Consider the following 21,975-nt stretch of genomic DNA (forward strand, 5'->3'; position numbering starts at 1 on the left):
AAGGATAGATGCAAAATCCAATCAACCATTGCTCTTATCTCTAATTTATTCTGTTTCATCAAACCCCAGAAAGCACCCAGCTCTCCTTGGAATGAGATGCTTTATTTCATGTAACATGGCCCAGGACTGGGTGTTTGCCAATATGTAAATTTTCCTTCTTTGACTCCAGAACCCAAACAAATGGATTATGTTCCCCAAATTCCATGAAGGTAATAATTCTGTAGAATGGCCACGGTCCTCCTAGAGTTTCATTCTAAACAGAGAGAGGCATTTCTCTGCAGAGAAGTATCTCAGCAACTTTGTTCTAATATATAATTAAATCCCCTCCTGGATACTTTGCAGTTATGTTTTATAGCTTATTTTGAATGTTCATATTTTATCAGAAAATTATAATTTTCCTCTAAACACGAGCTTTTACGAGGCTTTTGAATTATGATGGCTGGCTTCATATTTCAACTACAAAACAGTGAAAAGAAATAGCAAAAACTGTCCCTCACACATTGTTCCAAAGAGTACTAGGTCTTCCAATCCCCCTGCCTTCCTGTACCCCACAGCCCTGGGTCTGGGTGCACTCTGACCAGCTGCGGGGACCCCAGTTTTGATGACTTGGGTAGGAGTAGCTGATTTCAAAATGGAACAGATCGGCCTGGGAAGAAGAGTGAGGAGACCTTGTGTTTTGCATGCTTTCAGACTCAGCTTGAATATCTCCTCCACTGAGAAGCCCTCCTAGCCAGTCAGGCACCTATCATTTTCTAGCCTTGACCTACTTCTTTCTCATGACATGCATATTTGTTAGTTCAGAGGCTTACTGTCTGCATCCCGAATAGACTATCAACTCCAAGAGGGTCAGTGCGATATCTTTTTTTTTTCAATGTTTATTTTTGAGAGAGAAAGAGAGAGAGAGAGAGAGAGAGAGAAGGAGAGGGAGACAGAGCGTGAGTAGAGGAGGGGCAGAGAGAGGGGGAGACATAGCACCTAAAACAGGCTCCAGGCTCTGAGCTGTCAGCAAAGAACCCGATGTGGGGCTCGAACCCACGAACCGCAAGATCATGACCTGAGCCAAAGTCAGACGCTTAAGCAACTGAGCCACCCAAGCACCCCACCATGTCTTCTTTATTCAACACTGAGTAGCCAACTCCTTGCACATTAGACACAACAAATGTTTGCTGAGTGAAAAAAAAAAAAAATGAATGGATGAATGAATAGAAGAACTCGGAAACATGACAGGTGTTCTCTTAGAAGTGGCTCCATTGGGACATGCCTCTGAAAGATTCTGTTTTCCCTTTCCCTCCCCCCATGCTCCCCACGTTCTCTCTTGCTCTACATACACATCACCAAAGACCCAGAGACATGAGTCCATCAACTCCCAGCCCAACCTGACCAATCCAGCCACACAAAACCCCTCACCACAAAGTTCAGACGTGAAACTCAACCCCGGGAAAGACTAGCCCATCTCTGAGAAGCCTTCTGTAGGGTCCTGGGGGAACCCTCACTCAGCAGGGGGAATGCACAACACGTAGAAGTTGCTGAGTTGTTTGTACAGTAGTGACCGCACTATGACAGAGCCCACCCATCTGCAGCCTCCAGGCTCTCAGCCATCGTTATCCATGAGGCTTCACATGCTTCCTCTGCGTCCTCGCAAGAGAAATCTCCTCATTTGTTGGTCACTGGTGGACTTTAACCCAAGTGTTTACAATAGACTTGTGTTGCCACCAAGGTGTCTTTGGCTCCCTTGTGTCCTAATCTTCTGCTTCTTGTCCTCAGGTGTCTGGCTTGGAGTCCAAACCCGTATTGGACAGCGTCCTGTTTATACGTGACAAAAGATGGGAAGAGGTCAGAAGTGTCCTGACTTCTGCTTTCAGTCCTGAGAAGCTCAATGAGGTAAGACGCGGGAAAAGCAGACTCACCCCACCCCCTCCCCGAAAGAGGTTTCTTCTCTCCAAATGGCGATGGAGCGCTGGTTCACACCACATCACTTGTCCAGAAGGTGCATGAAAATGCCCTGCCCACTGGGGCCTCCTATGCTGCAGGGCATGTATCCGAGTGTCTTCCATTTCTCCAGCCTCCCACATCTCCAATTGCTGCGAAGCAATTGTGAGTCTACAGGCACTCCTGTGAAGTCCCAAGACTCTGCCCCAGGCATTTTGGGGGCGCCCAGGAGAAAACCGGAGGAGTGCCCTCTCATGCTTCCAGGTCAGATAGATCACCTGGGGATCTTGTTAAAATGCAGATTCTGACTCAGCAGGTCTGAGATCCTGCATTTCTAATAAACTCCCAGGTGATGCGGATGCATCTGAAAGGTGAAACACCTCTTACACAGCAAGGACCAGAGAACAGGTTGAAACACAGGTGAGCTGTGAGTCCAGTCAGAAATAGGGAAGAGGTGGCCGTGGATCACTGGGGAGGAGTGAACTCTAGGCACGCAGGCATGCCCAGGTTAACCTTGGGGGCCAAGTCAGTGGACCAGGGGGCATCCACAACATGCTACCAGCTCTCAAACTCTGGGCTCCCTCTTTCCCCCACCCACAGACCCGCCCTTTTCTTCGGGCTGTCTGTCCCGCCTCTTGGCCAAGTTCTGTCACACTTGATCTTCATTGATGGCCTCTCAGTTGCTGGTGCGCCTTCGGTGTCTGCTCTGAATTTTGTAAGAACTCGGGACTGTGCACTTGAACCCTTCTGATGTGAAGCACTCAGGGACTGCCTCAGTCAGAGTCCCAAGTGCCCCGGGGAACTCCAAAGCAGGCGTCCTTCCAGACTCATCCACCATGTCTAGCTGTTCCAGAAAACCTGGGCTCAGAGCGGCCTGTCTTCAGTTCAGTAAGTGAAAGCCGCTCTTAATCACAAGATGCTCATCCGTACAGTCCTGATTAATTCCTAGAAATCTTCTAAAGCCCCGCCCCCAGGAAGAGGAGAGGTCCCATACTTCACAACTAATCCCATCCAATATAACTCACTCAGAAACCAGTGGTCCTGCCCACGTTCAGTGAGGTTTTGTGTTTCCACACAGCCTTTGGTATTTGAGGGCAGAGGGTGCGCTGAGCTCATATAGCACCAGCTAAAGCCCACCAAGCTTTTATCTGTGCCAGCACCACTCTGAGAGCTTCCCATTTATATTAACACGCTTAATCTTTACCACGTCCCTTTGACGTAAATGCGATTATGAGCACCCTCATTTGGCAGATAAGGAAACTGAGGCACAGAGAGATGAAGTTTTGTGAGCATGTCACACAGCGTGTAAGTCAGAGCCAACATCCTAATCCAGCTCCTGAATACGCTTAACCTCTCTGTTTGCCCGGCTCCTCTACCCTATGTGTGATTTTTGAACGCTGTTCTAAGGCTCCGTGGGACTGTCCCAGGGGCTATCTGGAGGGCAGGGGAAAGGGGAGCATATGGGGGCTATGTTGGAAACCTAGGGGGCTCAGGAGCAACGCTTCTGTGTCTTCCGCCTAAGTTTGGAACCAGCTGAGGCATGGAAACACCTTTCACACAGAGGAAATACAAATTTCTCCTTTCTTACCGGTACGCCCTTTGAGAAACGTAGCTCTGCCATCTGGTCACGTGGGCCTGCCAGGAGTTCACCCGGAAGGGGACGCTGCAGCCTTACCGGCAGGAGGGCAGAAAAGCACACGGGAGAACGGAGCCAGATTCTGACGGCTGCCCATTCACGCTCAGTCCCTTCCTCCCAGCTCCCAGTCTGATAAGGGAGGGTGTGGAGAGCAGGAGACACCGCCCTCCTCAGTCGCGTGGACATATGGGAATCACCTGGGAGCTTCGAAAACCATTGGTGTCTGGGTCCCACGTCTAGACATTCTGATTCAATTGGCCTGGCTTGGAATGCAGTCTGGGTCTGAGGCTTTGCAACTCCCCAGGGTGTTGCCAGCGCTTCCGATGTGAAGCCAGCGCTGGGAGCCACCCCCTCGTGGAAGTTCCCCGAAAGGAAACACTGGGAGGGGAGGTCTCCCCTCAGCTGAAGCAACGGGCCCTGCTCCACACTTCGCTGTGTTAGAGACTGAGACTCAGGTGAGGATCTGTTTGAAGAAAGGGCCTGCTCCTTCAAAACTTGCACAGCTGGGGTGCCTGAGTGGCTCAGTCGATTCAGCGTTGGTTAAGTCGATTAAGCATCAGCTCAGGGCATGATCTCACAGTCCGTGGGTTCGAGCCCCGTGCCCGGCATCGGGCTCTGTGCTGACAGCCTCGAGCCTCCTTCGGATTCTGTGTCTCCCTCTCACTCTCCCCCTCTCCTGTTCGTGCTCTGTGTCTCAAAAACAAAAAAAGTTAAAAAAAAAAAAACTTTTTTAATAAAAATAAATAAAATTTGCAAAGCAGCGTTTTGACCACCCAAACAGGCGGAGGGAGAGTCACCTTTATTACATGTAGCCAGTAAAGTACTGAGTTAACCAACAGTAGAGGAAGGAGCGAGAAGTAGGTAAATCATGGGTGGACATCACTAGCTCAAACGTGTGGCGGCACACTTCTTTGTTTCAGGAAAAGGTGATTTGGCAGGTGATTTGGATGCGGAATCTCATCATTTGTTAAAAAGAAAATGATGAAGGACACCAGATTGGGTTTTGTTTTTTTATTTTTTTTATTTTTTTTTTCAACGTTTATTTATTTTTGGGACAGAGAGAGACAGAGCTTGAACGGGGGAGGGGCAGAGAGAGAGGGAGACACAGAATCGGAAACAGGCTCCAGGCTCTGAGCCGTCAGCCCAGAGCCTGACGCGGGGCTCGAACTCACAGACCGCGAGATCGTGACCTGGCTGAAGTCGGACGCTTAACCGACTGCGCCACCCAGGCGCCCCAGATTTGGTTTTTAAAGTAAGCTTCAAGAAAGGGAAGAAAGCTTTCTTGACAGATTTAAGCTATGTTTCTTCGGGGAAAAAAAATAAATCCGAATCTTTTTTCAAGGTCTAGATTTCTTTAGCACCTTATAGAGTATACTCCAGAAATGGGTATGATGTCATTTCCCAAACAACCTCCATGCTCCTGGGATCCAAAGCATTTTCTCCTCCTGGTTCAGAAATCAAATTCTCAGAACCTGAATTAGGTGCAGAAAATAGAGTTCCTCCAAGTGTTTTACTGCACTGAGGTACCTAGGGGAAGGAGGGAGGTCATAAATGACAGGGAGGGAGGCAGAGGGAGCCGGAGGTGGGAGAAGAGGGGGAGAGGAAGAAATTTCTTTTTTTTTTTTTTTTAAGTCTATTTTGAGAGAGAGAGAGCGTGCATGAACACGCAAGAGCACGAGTTGGGGAGGGGCAGAGCTAGGGAGACACAGAATCCCAAGCAGGCTCACTGCTGTCAGTGCAGAACCCAGACATGGGGCTTGAACTCACAAACCGTGAGATCACGATGTGAGCCGAGATCAAGGGTTGGATGCTTAGCCAACTGAGCCACCCAGGTGCCCCCAGGGGGAAGAAACGTCACAGACTGGATTCCCTGGGGTTTGCCTCAATTCTACCCCATTACTTAACATGCACTCCCAGTAAACTTAACTCTCTTGAAAATCTTCTTTCCACTTAATATACCTTAAGTTCTTGGGTTTCCATTAGAAAGGATGCCATTCCAGTGGCAGCAGTAGACCTCCTTCTCCCCACCTCCGGAGCATTTAGACCGGACGAATTTAAGGTTCTTGGTGGGGGGTGGGGCATCTAAATAGATGCATCAGCAAGTAGTTGACTGCAGATCTGGAGCTCAGGAGAGAACGGCAGGAAAGATGGTCCTCCAAAACCCAGACATGGGCGAGCTCACCCCCAGAGTGCATGCAGTCTACCTAGGAAGAGAAGAGGGTGGTGGGGAGAACCACATCTAAGTGCAGGGCGGAGGAGACACCTACAAGTAAGCCTCGGGAAGAAAAGCCTGCGAGTCCAGGAGAGAGTGGAAGGGAAATGCATGGCAAGGAGCAAGGAGCAAGGAGCAGCCAGAGGTGTTCAGCGCTGCTGAAATAGAAAGGAACACCAGGATGAAAAAATATGTGGCAAAGATAATGTTTTCAAACATTAAATCACATGCCCTGTGATTTTCTTTCCTGCACTGAGTCAATGGTGCGTGTTGCTCCCGAAGGAGGAAGGGGGTGCCTTCCAGAACAAGGCGGTCGGTGCTCAGTCTTGAACAGCAGATCGGGCTTTCTCGAGTCCTATTGGGACAGGGGTCTTGGAAGTTAAACAGTCTTGGGAGAGAAAAGAGTTTTCCTAATTTCAAAGGGAGCTTCCTTTGGAATCCGAAGAGCAAGATTTGGGGCTCTGAGCGTGGAGCATCACTCTACACCAGATTGTAGACAGGGTGGAGGATATGACAAGGGGGTGGCTTTTTATCCTGGGGAAGATGGGTGGAGGGGTGGGGGAGGAGGGCAGGGTACCAGACTTTAGTGCCCCTGCCCAGCATAAGCGAGTCACCTTTATTACATGTAGCCAGTAAAATACTGAGTTAACCAATAGTTTTGGTTAACCAATAGTTAACCAAACTAACCCTCTAAGTTTCTGGATGCATTCTTTGGACCTTAACCTCCCACTGGCCTTTGCTCTCTATGTCACTGGTCCTCAAACCTGTGTGACCAAGGGCTGCACCAGAATCACCTAGGATCCTTGTTAAAATACTTAATTCTAGGGGCGCCTTGGTGGCTCAGTCAGTTAGGCGTCCGACTCTTGGTTTAGGCTCAGGTCATGATCTCACGGTTCTGGAGTCCCAGCCCTGTGACGGGCTCTGTGCTGGCGGCACAGAGCCTGCTTGGCTTCTCTCTCTCCCTCTCTCTCTCTGCCCCTACCTCGCTCTCCTTCCCGCTCTCTCAAAATAAATTAATAAACATTTTTTAAAAATACATAACTCTAGCCACTCTAGGACCTACAGAATGAGAATGTCTAAGGGTGACTGAGAACCTGTATGTTTTACAAGTTCCCTGGCACAATTCTGGTAAGAGAGTGGAAAGCACTGGTGTGAGTCTTCCTCTTGGTCCCTTGCCTGACCATCTCAGACTCAGGGCTTCCCCAGACTTGCAGGAGCTGGGCCCCAGAACTCTCTATGCCCTTCCCTGCTTTGTTTATTTTTCTCTGTAGTGCTATTGCCAGTGAACAGTCCATTTACTTTACTTCTCTTTTCTTTATTGCTAACTGCATTGCACTAGGCACAGAACAGGCACTCAATAATGATTTGCTGGATGAATGAATGGATGGATGAATGAAGAATCAAAGAGTCAGGAAGCTTTCTACTGAAGGATATATGTTGAAACTAAGATAAAAGAAAAATAAAAGGAAATAGTTTTATCAAGGAAAAATTAAATTAGGGGAGGAGGCAAATCATTGGCTTTCTCTTTGGAGTCACGAGCCTATACATGCAGAAACAGAAAAAAACAGGCCACAAAGACACAGAGAGGAGAATGAGGCACAGAAGGACATGATGTGGAGGGGCAGAGGCAATAAGAGAGGCTCGGACAACAGACCCGAGCCTGCTCTCCACTCGGTTTATGGGCATCTGAGTCCGTTTTCCCTGAAATAGCTTTGAAATATCAATATCTCCATTCCTTTCTGAATTTGTAAGTAGCTTGGGGACTTTTATTATCAAACTGCAGAATTTATTCTTGAAATAAAGATTTGCTTTCCCTTGGAATTCTGAGGCTTTTTTCCTTTAGCACCTTGGTGGTCTGAGTCCTTTACTACCTGTGTCTGGAAGTGTCATTAATATTCAAAGGCTCTAGATGGCACCGTCTTTATCTGTGTGCATATTAGGCAGCATGGGTCAGCAACGCTTGAAAGTTATTTTAGAATCAGCATTATATCATGAAGCCATATTTTTACTTAAAAGAAGATTGGGTTTCGGCTTAAGGCTAGGCGTAACACAGAAAGATGCAGAACTGGTGAAAACGTAGTTGCTGCATCCCTGATTCCAGAAAAAAAGGCCACCGAAATCATAGTCCAGTGACAGCCAAGCTATTGAGGTTTAAGTTACAGGACTGCTGAGCACCGCTGAGGAAACAAAGGATTTTTTTTTATTAGAGAACATTTTGCCCAGCTGACCTGCCAGAGTTTTCACCCTGTCCCCTAAAAGATTAAGTTTTTAAAAAGGGCAACCAGTAGATTTATTGAGATTTTTAGAGTCTTGTGCTAGATTCTTTACCAAAGACTATTAATGAGTAACCCTGGGGTTGTGTAAAACTTTATTAGGGGTCAGGAAGTAAATAGATTTAATTTTAAGAAACAAAACTGGGACTAAATTAATTCTCCTCTGAGGGAAAAATATAAATAAGGGGGATTCCCTGGGGACGGAGGTTAGCACTAATCTTATTTTTGAATTTTATAATTCATCTGAAAGAGGGAGCACACCATGAAATGTACACATTTGTATATTCCTCTAAGCTCTTCTGATTTTAGAAATATCACATCAATTAGAATAAGTTTCTAACATTCTTCTAAGATTGTGTAAGTCAACACAAAAGTGGCAGCTAGCTTTCAGTGTAACCAAGAAAATACAAAATAATACATTTAAGAGAAAAGCATGAAAACTATACTTCTATGACAATGAACTTTCAAGCTATGAATTACTACTGAGGAAAAGGGTTTGACAGGACCCGTGGTCATACAATTCCGGAAAATACTGCAAACCATCTTCTGAGCGATTTGCTATCTACCTTAACATATTAACAGGTTGGGAGAGATCTGCAGTGAAGAAATCCGTTTAATCTTGTTCCGAGCTTAGGTTTTCGTTAAGTTTTTAGTAGGTGAAAGCATGGGTCGTTAACATCAAAGTCAGCTACTGAGAGAAATGAGGCCATGGGGCACTGTGACTTTCGTGGTAGAATCCATGAAGGGCGGCCATTTTTAATTGGCTCCAAATTGGTTGGACCACGGATCCAACCCAATATGGTGGCTTGTGTCTTCTCAGTCCTCAAAGCACTGTAGAAGTGATGGTTATTGCCTCATTCACTCACAAAACTAAGCTGATGGTGACTGAGCAGATACAGGAGACCTGGAAGCTTCAGACATGACAGCCTGAGCCAGGCTGGGCGTGTCACTCAACACTAAATGAGCCAATCATATCTCTGTGGACAGGGACTCAGTTAAAGAAAAGCCAGACCGACAGGGAAGGCTGGTATCTCTCACAGTCGCCCAGAATCCAGCTCTCTGCCTAATTTTTCACTTTCATCCAGATGTTTCCTGTCAGGAAGGCACAGTCAATAATGTATGAATCTTAAAGGCAGAGGCAGATGTGGTTATTATTCCCTCCAGGCCTTTCCTGCCTTGGAGAAGACATATTACTCCAGAATGACTACAATTTTAAAAAATTTAAGTTGATATAGCCAGCTTATGAGTAAATGCATAGCTACGATCGTTTCAGTGCAAAAGGCTTCACAGAATTACAGTCTTCATCATGGTTTAGTTTGGCCTTTAAATTTTCACCGTACACTTTCCGGATGATCATGCATGAGGGCTTCTAGGACAGGACCCAGGCTTCCAGTAATGTTGCAGCAAGCAGCTTTCTCTCGGCTGCATGAGCCTGCAGCAGTCTATTTTTAATATTTGCTTTTATTTCTTAATCTTTTCAAACAATAAAAATGAAAGTCATTATAACCAAGTGTGGCTGTGGCAATAAATACTTCGGAGTCCAAAAAGACATTGTCCCTGCCTGACCAGTTGCCCATTTTGCAGAATGTCTGGGTATTTATCTAGCAGCAAGAGACCATTATCTTTCAACACAGTTGTATTCCACTGACACCTAATCTCCTAATTAAAATCAGTATAATGATGGACTGCTTAAATTCTGGTTAAAATGTTCCTTTTCCATTTGCATTTAAAAGAAAACACACTCCTCATCACGGGTACCCCATCCTGGGCTATAATTTGGCTTTCCTTTGCCAGAATCATAATGTCACTCTGACTTGCCACTGGTTAAATCTAACCGAGCATCTAAATGTGCCTCCCAGCTTGGCTGTTGCTTGGCAACACCAGCAGCCACCTCCTCATCGGGGTGAGTTCTAATTGGTCACAACTCTTGACAGGAACCGCTGACTTATTAGAAATGACACTTGATTATTCACCTAGATGGCTAGAGCTGATACTTAGCAGCAGGAAATTCTGCATAAAAATAAGTTGTGGATGTTTTTAATATCTGGATGGCAAAAGGAGATAAGTTTTGTTAACTGGTATTAATTTTTACATGTTAGCCACCCGTTTAAAGCACTTTAAGGTATTAATCTTTTCATGTTTGGAGCCAACAATATGCTCAAATACCATCTCCCATCCCCATGAGCTGACCCTTATTTATTTAGAAAAATCCCCCTCCGACATCAGTTCCAAAACACCACTGCCCTCAGGTCTGAGAGTGCCAAATAGAATGAAACATTAAATTTATAAAATTCAATGAAGGTTTATTAGTTCCTGTCTTTAAGGGGTTTATAATGCATAAGGGCAACAAGGGCATATTCCTACATGATTACCAAGTATGGAAAACAGTGACAGAGTTCACATCCTCTTTGGAGCATCAGAAGCCACTCTGGGGGGCAGGGGGTAGCATTGGAAGTGAGTCCTGAAGATTCGACGGAGTTTCGACAGAGGGAGAAGGTGCATTGCAAGTGGAATGAGCTACAGGAACAAAGGCATCTGGATGAAAAGTACAGGATGTGTTCAGGGAACAGAGGAGTACAAATTGGCTGGAACACACAGTACATGAGAGAAAACTGGAGAAGTAGGTTGAGGCACCGCCAGTTCTGTGCCCGGGGCGTGTTTGGTGCGAGCTTCACTGGAGAGTGAGGAGCTATTAGGTACTTGAAAGGGAGGGAGTAAGGAAAGAGACTTCCCCTGGACCCGTGCGACAGACACTTGTGGAGCACATGAGGACAGCTACAAGTCAGACCTCTGGAGTCTCCCCTTTCCATGGCCCCAGGGGGACAGCTCCCAAGGGCCATATTTTGATCTCAGGGCTTTTTTCAGAATCCCTCTTCATATGTAGACAAATGAGTCACCCCGCCTATACACCATCGAGGTATGGGGGTTATCTCATTTTGAAGCATAAGATAGTGCAGGAGAGCAGTGCCAGGTGGCTCAGTCAGTGAAGCATCCGACTCCGGCTCAGGTCATGATCTCCTGGTATGTGAGTTCGAGCCCTGCATCCTGCTCTCCACTCTCAGTGAAGAGCCTGCTTTGGATCCTCTATCTCCCCCCCCTCTGCCCTTCTCCTACTTGTGCACTCATGTGCGTGTGCACAAGCTCTCGTGCTCTCTCTCTTGCAAAAATAAATAAACATTAAAAAAAAAAAAGGTAACGCAGAAGGACCGTCTCCTTCCCTCTCCTTGCTCAGGAAATGGGTCTTCCCTAGCACTCAGGCCAACTCTGTTTTCCAAACTTCCAGGGCTCTGAAGGCTTAATGGTATTTATTTGTTTTCCAAGTTCATGGCATCATAGCTGCATGAAGTGAAATTATAACCTAGAAACAAACAGACTGAGGAATAAAGGGAATGCGGATTCTGATGTTGGAGGAAAAAGCAACAAGCCAGAAGTCAGAGGATCTGGATTTCTAATTCTCACTTTTACTAAATCATTGGAGCATAAAAATAACCAGATTTAGGTCTTTATGTAATTGTGAAGTCAGCGCATCAAAGAAATACAAAAAGACTTTCTTACGGAAGTAGAGCAAGTAGAGGGGTCATGGATCTAACCCTTTACTGTGCCCAACTAGGAAGTTGCCTGTTCTTTCCATGGTCTCTAAGTCACTTTCTCAATCTGATGCTTAGTGACCGCCTTCGAATCCTAGAATGTCCATGGAAAGGGACTTCAGAGTGCATTTCAATTGGCCCCTCATTTGGGGATGAGGACCCCAGTTCAGAGAGATTCAAATGACTTGCCAAAAGTAAGAGGTAGAACCAGCATGGGTACACGGTCTTTCATAAGGGCCAGCTCCCAGCAAACAGCACTGCATTTAAACTAAGATAGAAAGGGCTCTTCAATCTATGAATGTTCCTTCTATGTCAAGGCGCTCAATGAGTATTCAGTCAATCTGCCATCACATAGACACTTCTAGATACTCAACTGAATGTGTTGCACTGAGTTCATTCCTGACAGAATACTGACAACTTCAATAGTACATGACAATATACAAGAGTGGCCCCAAGAAGGTGACATGGAGAGTGTATTATCTATTGCTGTGTAACAAATTACCCCAACCAAAGCTTAGCAGCTTAAAACAACAAAACTTTATTAGCTCGTGGTTTCTGTGGGTCAGGAATCTGGCATGGATAAGCCAGACACCTCTCTTTCAGGATCTCTCTATGTAGTAATCAAGTTGTTGGCCTGGGCTGTGATCTCATCTGAAGGCTTGACTGGGGGAAGATCTGCTAATCTTACAACCATAGTTATTGGCAGGATTCCATTCTTGGTGGGCTTTGGAAAATAGGATAAGTAGCTTGTTCTTTGTCCTTCAGCCAATTGAGATACTTAGATAATAACAAGTATTTTCTTTTTTGAAAAGAATCTTTTAATGTTTATTCTTGAGAGAGAGAGAGAGAGAGAGACAGAGCATGAGCGGGGGGGCTCTGCCAAAGAAGGCTTCAGGCTCTGGGCTGTCAGTACAGAGCCTGACGCAGGGCTTGAACCCAGGAGCTGTGAAGATTATGATCTGAGCCAAAGTCGGACATTTAATCAACTGAGCCACCCAGGCACCTCAGCAAGTATTTTCATTAGACCAATCTGGTGTTGAGCACAGAATGGATTGAAAAGTGAAAAGAAAGGAGTCTGGGAGGCTCTTAAAAAAATTTTTTTTTAGTACACCTATGTGTCAGGCACTACACAAAGTACTAAGATTACAAAGATGCTTCCACCGCTTTGTTCTTAAGAAGCAGGATGACAGCCGTATTCCAGGTGACAGGTGGCAAAGCCTGAATTAGAATAGTCAGTGGGGAGATAAAGATGATACAAGGAAGTGATATTAACATGGTGAGGCCAGAACAGGTGGATCAGATGTGGCACTGTCTATGAGGAATAAGAGGAGAGAAAATGTTGCCAGGTATCCAAACCGGTCTGGGATCATGGGGGTCCTCCAGAGGACAGCCAACCTACCTTCTAGGGCCAAGCCTTTTATGTATATGATCTCTATCAAACTCTTCAAGGGAGGTCTAATTATTCCCATTTTGCAGATGAAGAAACAGACTCAATAAAGTTAAGCAATTTGCCCAAGGTCACACAAGTAAAAAGTGCCAAGGAGAGGAAATCTGATAATTGGCAGAGGCTTTGGGTATTTGCTCTCCCAGGGTCAAGTGTATTTAACAAGGTCAGCATCTTAGCCTCAAAGAAGGACACTCCAGTGATGAAATTCTGGGGATCACCTAAAAGGAGAGAAGAAAGCCTCTGAGCAGGAGAACTTCTTACCCCTTGTCATTATCTCACGAGTTCTCTTTTGACTACTCAGAAAGCTCTCCCCGCCTTCTTGAATTAACTCTACTGCCCTCTGTCTATACCTTGACTCAGAATTCCCTAAACATAGTCAGTATAAAATATATATATATATATATATATATATATACACACACACACACACATATATATGGATATATATGGATATATCCATATATATGTATATCCATATGTGTGTATATATATCCATATATGTATACATGTATATATAGATATATATATATATATATATACACACACACACACACATATATATATATATATCCATTTTTTTAACTGGATGATTTAACCATACAGTCAACCCCAGGTGAGCAAGGACTTCTTCCTTGAACAATTTCTTTTCCAGGCTGAGGATGATACTTTACACTTGATGGTGACTGCTAGTTACCAAACAGCTGACCAGCCATACACTCAGCATCTTCTAGAATAAAGACAACCAATGTGAGAGGTGAGAGAAGGAAAACAGGTAACTTTCCCCCAGGGGGCATGGCTGCTAGACTGTCATCCCCAAAAAGAAATCCTTCTTTTAAAACCTAATAACGTTAATATTTTATCTGATGGTAAGCATAGCATGTGTGCATTGTGAAAAATGTGGGGGAAAAAACAAAAATAAAAATTTCTCATTATCCTTCAAAGATGAAATGTAACGATCCAATGAGAATCTTTTATTAAGATCTGACGATAGCATTGTGTGTTCATCTGTGCGTGTGTGTTTGCACAAGCCACCTATGCCTGCCTGTCTGCAAATCTACGGGAATAACTGCTGGGCTTGTGGATTGTATAAAGATGATTGCAAGCCCATCAAAGAGAGCTTTTGTTTGTATGCAACTCGTGTAAGAGTGAATATTCCATAACTACTTGTGTATAATGCAAGGAAGAAAAGTCTGAAATGATGGCTATTGGCCAACATACAGATCATGCTCTACTGTCTTATAATATTTTCTCTGCATTGCTTTTTTAAAACATTTTTCATATTACATGCCCCATCTCATATCACGTTAACCCAAATAAAAATGTCATTATCCATTCAGTGCAAAAAAAAAGCAGGCAGAGCATGGTAGAAAATTACAATCATGCCAGTCAGCCGCAAAGCATTCTAGTTACAAGCACGTAGAGGAACCGATGGTGGGCAGTGGGGACAGCCCCCCTTTGCACTGTCCAGCATACAACGGGATTCAGTATGGATGGACCCCTCTTTATACACGGGGCACACTTCGGAAGAGTTAAGTGGAAACCGTATTTTATGTCGCATACCATTTTTGTTACATTAAGGAAGCTGGAAGCTTGATATCTAAAAGGACTTCCTTTCAAACAGTATTTTTCTTTTTACCATGTTCTTATTCCTCTAAAACAAATCTAAGAGACATTTTGGTATATGGGATCTTATTAAAATAGAGTTCACTTGTACCACCAAGTTTATTAAAATAATGGAAGAATGTAGCCAGTGAAGCCAGTCATAGAAAGGTGGCTGAGAGAGTACAGAGTTCTCCAAACACAAAGGTAGTCTAAGAATTTTTGAGAATGATGGCCCAGAGGCCATTAAAAATGACCCATTTAGGGGCACCTGGGTGGCTCAGTCAGTTAAGGCTCCGACTCTTGATTTTGGCTCAGATCATGCTCTCACAATTTGTGAGATTGAATCCGATGTTGGGCTCTGTGCTGACAGCATGGAGCCTGCTCGGGACTCTCTCTCTCCCTCACTCTCTGCCCCTCCCTTGCTCTCTCTCAAAATAAATAAAATAAACATTTTTTTTTTAAGTGAGGGGCGCCTGGGTGGCGCAGTCGGTTAAGCGTCTGACTTCAGCCAGGTCACGATCTCGCGGTCCCGGAGTTCGAGCCCGCGTCAGGCTCTGGGCTGATGGCTCAGAGCCTGGCGCCTGTTTCCGATTCTGTGTCTCCCTCTCTCTCTGCCCCTCCCCCGTTCATGCTCTGTCTCTCTCTGTCCCAAAAATAAATAAACGTTGAAAAAAAAATTAAAAAAAAAAAATAAAAGTGACCCATTTACATGCACTTTTGTCCTGATGGATTATTAAGTGGACAGTTTGTGAGCATTTAGAAAAGAACGCAGTTGGCATAGAGAGCCCACCCAGTTATCAAGAATCAGTCAGGATAGCCATCCTCATCCCTGTTTTGAGCGGACTTCAGGACAGGCATGTGAGGTCAATTACATTTCTATTTGGGCACATCATTTGACAAAGTCTTCCCCAGCCAACTGACTGGTAGTTGCTGCCTGGCTGAATATTCACTTAGGCTCATGCACAGCTGGCTGAGGGGCCAGAAACGGTGATGACTGACCGATTGTACGTCAGTCATCGTACGTAGATACGTAGCTACGTACGTAGTTACGTAGCTACAGCTACGTAAAGTAGCAGTGTGGTGGGGGGCCACGCGGCTCCGTGTTTGATCCTGTATACCAGTGACAAACTGAATGGAGGCTTAGAAGGCACACTTATCAAGTTTCACGTGGAACCAAAAGGACTAGGCAGTGTTACAGGAGAGGAGATCTGAATGCGTGAGCACATCCTTGGCCCACCCACACCGGGTACAAACACTCTAGGGCTCTAAGCACTTGAAGCTCCATGAGCTAAAAGTCCTTTTCCCCAGGATTTTCCTCTCCAGATGCTTCTTCCAGGAGTCTTGGCAACAAGGGGGGATCTCGGATGCTCTGCCATCTCTTCACTGTGTGTGTATGTTCCTCGCTGAGCGTCTGCTCCTTGACCTGCCATGTGGCTGCCCAGGCCACTGTCCCTGGTTCTGGGAACTGACACAGCCCTGAGCTTAGACTACAGCTCACTCTTACTCACTGGGAATGTCCTTCTGCTTCTCAGGATGGACTCTGCCAGAGACGCTGTTCTTTCCTTACCCTCCAGAGGGGTAAGGACCGTGGGGTTGGCTTGCAGAGCTATGGGAAGGAGGGGTCCAACAAAGCCGATGTCCCTCCAACCAGCCACTCAGGCTGTCCCACTGTGCCGGGGCTTCTCCAATCACCTGAATGTTTGAGGGGGAGTTAAGAGCTTGTTCTGCTCAGAACACACAGCAGGACAACTTTTCAAGGCAATAAATGTAATGTAAATGTAAATTCGCTTCTAATGAATGGAGCCTAAAGTGTCAAAAAATCAATTGCCTATGGTGATGATTCATGGTGATCAAAAACCTTGTGGTTTTTGTTGACTGGAACCTCAATGTTTGCCTGTCATATGTGTCTTCTAAAAAAGTCAACACACACCTGGCTTGTGATTGGCAGGCAGGGGAGTGATCTATTTATGATTTTTTTAATATTTTTTTTTAATGTTTACTTATTTTTGAGAGGGGGGAGGGGCAGAGAGACAGAGGCAGACACAGAATCCAAAGCAGGCTCCAGGCTCTGAGCTGTCAGCACAGAGGCCAACACAGGGCTCGAACTCACGAACTGCGAGATCATGACCTGAGCTGAAGTCAGACGCTTAACCAACTGAGCCACCCAGGCGCCCCAGAGATGTAATAGGGGATCTTACCTGAAATACCGTGCTCCATTTATGGAGCTGCCTTTCAAGAGTGACACTGATGACTGAGGGAGGCAGGGAGAGAGAGAGAGAGAGCCTGCGCAATGAGATTGGAGAAGTCTGGTCTGTGAGGAGAAGCAGCACCTGCCGTCTGAGTATTGGAAGCACTACCAAGAGGAAGAAGGCAATGAAAGCGGTGCGAGGTTGTTAAAGGGGGCAGATTTTGCCTCAGAACAACATATATTCTAACAAGTAGGTTAACATTTTGTAACTTTCCCCAAATCCTCGAGACTTTAAGAGCAAAGACTGAGGCTTACATAATCATTCCAACTCCTTCACTCGTTCAACAAAGAATTACCACGGGCTAAGGCCCTGTTGTAGGTTCTGGGGCCATAAAAATGAACAAAAAAGACAAAAACCTCCCCTGGCCTCCACGAGAAGTTATATTCTAGTGTCAAAATAGTAAAATCTAAACATATTTAACATTTCAAAAATGTTTTCCATAAGAAATGGTCAGAACGAGGTATTAGGGCGGGCTGCTTTAGCTACGATGTTGTTCTAGAACGGGCACTGGCTGGAAGGATTCCCCTTGATGTTTCTGACCTGGCTTTGCAAACATGAGGGAGAAAACAGAAGGTCATGTGGCTGCCCATTAGCTCCACAAAGAATTCCATCCACTTGAGCCAGACGGCTGGGGTCAACGTGGTGGCGGCCAGAAGTGAGATCCAAACTTGCTGGATAATAATTACACAAATGTTCGCGACACCATTCTCTGTATCTTTCTGGGCATATGTTAGACGGATTCCAAAATGAAAATATTTTAATATTAAAAAGGGGGGGGGGCGCCTGTGTGGCTCAGTCGGTTAAGTGTCCAACTTGGGCTCAGGTCATGATTTCAGAGTTCATGGGTTGGAGGCCCGCATCGGGCTCTGTGCTGACAGCTCTCGAGTCTGGAACTGCTTCAGATTCCATGTCTCTCTCTCTCTCTCTCTCTCTCTCTGCTACTCCCTGTCCCCGCTCACACTCTATCTCTCTCTCTCTCAAAAATAAATAATAAAACATTAAAAATTAAAAAAAAAAGAAGAAAAGAAAAGAAACTCAGCAGTTTTCCTGGGTGGGCATGGAAGGCCTCTTGATGTCAAGGGTTCCCTTATACATACTCAAAAGTTGTAAGCAGTTGAAGCAGAGATGAATAGCCATCCAACAGAAATGCTCTAAAAATGATTTTCATATTGAATAAGCAGTTGAAATGGACGACCTCACGTTCCTTTGGAGACTGAGATTCTATACTCTAGTAGAAGATCTAAAGTATAATTGGAACCAAGCAAACATGGATTTGGGCTAATTCCAGAGAGAGTACATATGGATTGTGGTCTATTTACTCTCTAATGCTAACCAAATGTCATGCAACCAAGTAGTGATTCTCATTTCTGTCTAAGCACTTAATGATCATTTTTGTAATTATTTCACAGTATTTACTCTACATCCTTTCTTCTTTTTGCTTCCAAAAGAACAGATTGCTTAAGCTAACGTAGACATTTATGGCTATTGTATGCTATGATATTTGTGAATTTCAAAACTTCCTCTTGAATCTCGGCTACAGGAAGGTTGCCTTGTCCATTTTCCCAGGAAGGACCACACATAACCTCTGTATCTGCAGCTACTTTAGGTGTGCTCTCTGCATCGTGTCCTAATTACACCTTTGTTATCTGCTATCAGATGACTCCCCTAATCAGCCAAGCCTGTGACATGCTTCTGGCTCACTTAAAAGGCTATGCGGAATCTGGGGATGCTTTCGACATCCAGAGGTAAGGGTGCTACATGGCTACATGACAGATGAGAAATTGCACTTCTGAATTGCTGCTTCTTGTAACGGTACATAATTGCTGGACAATTACCTCGGGACCAGCAAACTATGGAAATGCTAGAAGCTCATAAAAGCATGGGTGGACTGAATAATAAAAAAGGAAACCCCCGTAAAATGTGAAAAGAATATGAACAAAGGCTAGGGTAAGTGTGGCGTGTGGAGGGAAGCCTTGAGTGGGCAGCGGTGTGTGGTTGGACACGCCCTCCGACCTCTGCAGACCCAGGAGTGGGCAGGAAGGACAGGGTCCCCGGGGGATTGGGAGGGGGGGAAGTCTGTGCATTTTTACTTCAAGAAAAATTGTGGTGCACCTCAGCCTGGAAGCCATGACTTAGTGGTGAACACCAAATTTAAATGACTAATTATTTGGCTTTCCCTCCAGTTGTCCTCTGCTAAGTTATGGCTTACAGAGTAGGGCGAGAGACGCAGATCAGCCAGAAGCTGGCTCGTTCTTATTATCACTGCTAATAAAATAATAACACAATTATCATCAGCATTTAAATTCTGCCATTGTGTTTACAAAATCTCTCATACACTTTCTCTCTGGTCATGAGATGCATGAGTTGGCTAAAGATAAGATGGGCTGAATAGTTACAAAAGCAAAGTAAATAACTTAAAAATCCCTAACTCTTCCAAAAAAAAAAAAAAAAAAAACCCCTCTTAACTCTTCAGCCTTTAGGATCAGATGAAATCACATTCAGTAGGCAAACTGCTTTTGCTATAGTGGGGACATGTGTAATCAATTGTAGAAATGTTTTCAATAAAGCAGTCAAAATAAAAGAAGTCATCTGGAGATGTCATTTATCCCTTAATGATAAGCTGTTGGTTAGGAGAAAAAAGGAACTACATATGTGCCTAAGTCAAGCCACAAAAATAAGAACTTTTAATTATAAAAGGATATGCATACGCTGTTGGTAGCCTTTTTTAGAAATAACTTAACCTGACTGCTCCTCTAAGATAACAAAAAAGGATCATTCTGGTTTAAAATGGCCATTTAAGGGCAGATTTCTTAGAGCCTAAGAGGTTAATTTTTCCGGAGCGATTGCCAGACACTTTTCCTTCTGTTTGTTTCTAAAGTGCAACGTGTGTTTTCTGTAATAATATACATATGTTCATGAAGCTGGTCCCAAAGTTTGTCTTGAATTTATTTGAGTGTGAAGTGCCCTTGTTTTTTGTTTGTAACTCTTACAAAAACTGTAAAATCATTGGGAGGAAGAGGGGAAAACAGAGCTAATAAAACTAGACAACCAGGTTGTTAATTCGTCAATCCCAACTTGCTATTTATCAATTAACCACTCGATCCTGGCTTTGGACCAACGCTGCACAGCTTTGGGGTAATGCTTATGAGCTTTGGGTCCACTGTTTTCCCTCCTCCCTGGGGAGGATGGGTTGGAGCATATTTCTTGAAATCTGACTGCGGCTGATTAAGGCTGCCTGAAGCTTGCAAGGTGAGGAAGTGATGCTCTCCTCCCCTCCCCAGTCTGTGTTTACATCAGTGATCAGATACGTTTTGGTGTCTCCTCCCAAATTCTGTTGCCACGCTCAAAGGACCCCATTCCAGGGGCTCCCCTCTGACCACCTCCTTTGAGCTCGAGCAGGTAGACGATGAAGTGGTGCCTCTTTAGTAGCGTGTGTGGTGGGCAGGCCGACGGCAGGGTCCTTTCCAAATCCAAATGGTCTCCTGTCCCGCAGGTGCTACAGCTGCTACACTACAGACGTGGTTGCCAGTGTCGCCTTTGGTACCCAGGTGGACTCCCGGGGAGCTCCTGAGGACCCCTTTGTGAAGCACTGCAGGCGTTTCTTTGCGTACTCCATCCCCAGGCCGATCCTGGTTTTAATCTGTAAGTACAGCTCCCGCCCAGGGCAGCAAGGCAGGGGTCCAGCAAGCTGGCCAGTCCCCGTGACGGCTGGGTGGCCCAGGCATCTCTCGCCACAACTCCAGGTGCCTCTGAGAGTCACCCTGCGGAGTCCACTCTGCAGAGGCCTTATGTTCCCAGGGCCACCCAGGCTCCTCTTGTCACCACTCAGGACTACCCATCACCAAGATAGGAAGTGCCCGCCCCTCTCACCACCGCCACAGCAGCAACAGCAGCCGTGACCAGCGCTAAGTGCTTTGCTTGCACTGCCTGTTAGTGCTGTGTTCACTAGGAGAGAAGTATTCTCACCCACTTCACAGATGAGAAAATTGAGGCTTAGAAAGCCAGAGCCTAGACTGGAGCCCAAAGCCTTCATTTTCTAGGACATATTTCTCCCCTCCAGCAAAATCCCCTTTGGAATTTCTCTGCTTGAAGCCCAAAGCACAGTAAACTAGAAATCATACACGAAGGGTGACTAGCAGGTTACCTAATGCTGTGGAGACTGGTCGATTTATTTTATTTTTATTTTAGAAGTGAGTTTTTACCCTCTGGCCAATTCCAGCATCTTCTTGCTTTTATGGAAGTATTGAAGTGTGGCTATTGTTGTTATTGATTATTGCCCTAACTTCTAACCTTTCTGCCAGGCTGCTAAATTGTATTCATTCCTTGGTCAGTTTCACTCCCATTTCTGAGTCCATTTCTGTGGAAGTCCAAGTCGCCTCCATCAGACCCGCAATGAAATTATAGGAGGAGTTGCTGAGGGGTCAAAGCAGTCCCTTTGCCCCTTGCCCCCTCGGCCCCCTGGGAACTACTCCGCTGACTCAGCTCCACTTGCTGTTGACCATGGACATACCCGGGGTGGGGGGGATGGCCCCATTGTCCCAGCCCTGCTACTACTCCTCTCTGAACCCACCTCCCTGCTATCCCACATTGGTTCAGACTCTGGCTCTTGAAAATGGGCAGAGTGCTCTGAGATCTGCTGGGGTCCAGAACTACCCTCTCTATCCTGGCTCCTGCGCACTGCCTGTACGCAGTGAGCCCACTGTCGATGCTGGGAAGCTGAACTGACCTGAACCACACTGCAGCGGCTCAGCCCCTCAGCCTAAGACACCCTCTAGGAGGGGATAAGTGTCCCCAGGTGGCTCTGTCCCAAGGCCATGGCAGCAAAGGCACAGGCTTCCTGCCTGGCACAGCAGGGGAGATACCCAAGGGGCCAGCATTCTTGCCACCAGCTGCCCCTGGGCAGCAGCTCTTAGAGACCATTCAGGTGGAGCTCTGGGGACAATTATGCAAATAACCAGAAAGTTAAGAAAGTGGGGGGAAAATGCAAATGATCGGAAAGTTAAGAAAGTAGATCAGCTTCCACCACTTGCTAAGATTTAA

At 45.5% G+C, this 21,975-nt stretch overlaps 1 protein-coding gene across 1 annotated transcript in view; it reads left to right on the forward strand.

The window, feature by feature from the left end:
• TBXAS1 (thromboxane A synthase 1) overlaps positions 1 to 21,975 on the forward strand; it is a 154,945-nt gene that overhangs the window by 79,546 nt on the left and 53,424 nt on the right. The window contains exons 5-7 of the mRNA XM_043589705.1: positions 1,765 to 1,881; positions 18,592 to 18,680; positions 20,429 to 20,577. Of these exons, the coding sequence (XP_043445640.1) occupies positions 1,765 to 1,881; positions 18,592 to 18,680; positions 20,429 to 20,577 (355 nt within the window). The remainder of the gene's footprint in view (positions 1 to 1,764; positions 1,882 to 18,591; positions 18,681 to 20,428; positions 20,578 to 21,975) is intronic.

Source organism: Prionailurus bengalensis, chromosome A2 (assembly GCF_016509475.1).
Source record: "Prionailurus bengalensis isolate Pbe53 chromosome A2, Fcat_Pben_1.1_paternal_pri, whole genome shotgun sequence".
NCBI classification, from domain to species: Eukaryota; Metazoa; Chordata; class Mammalia; order Carnivora; family Felidae; genus Prionailurus; species Prionailurus bengalensis.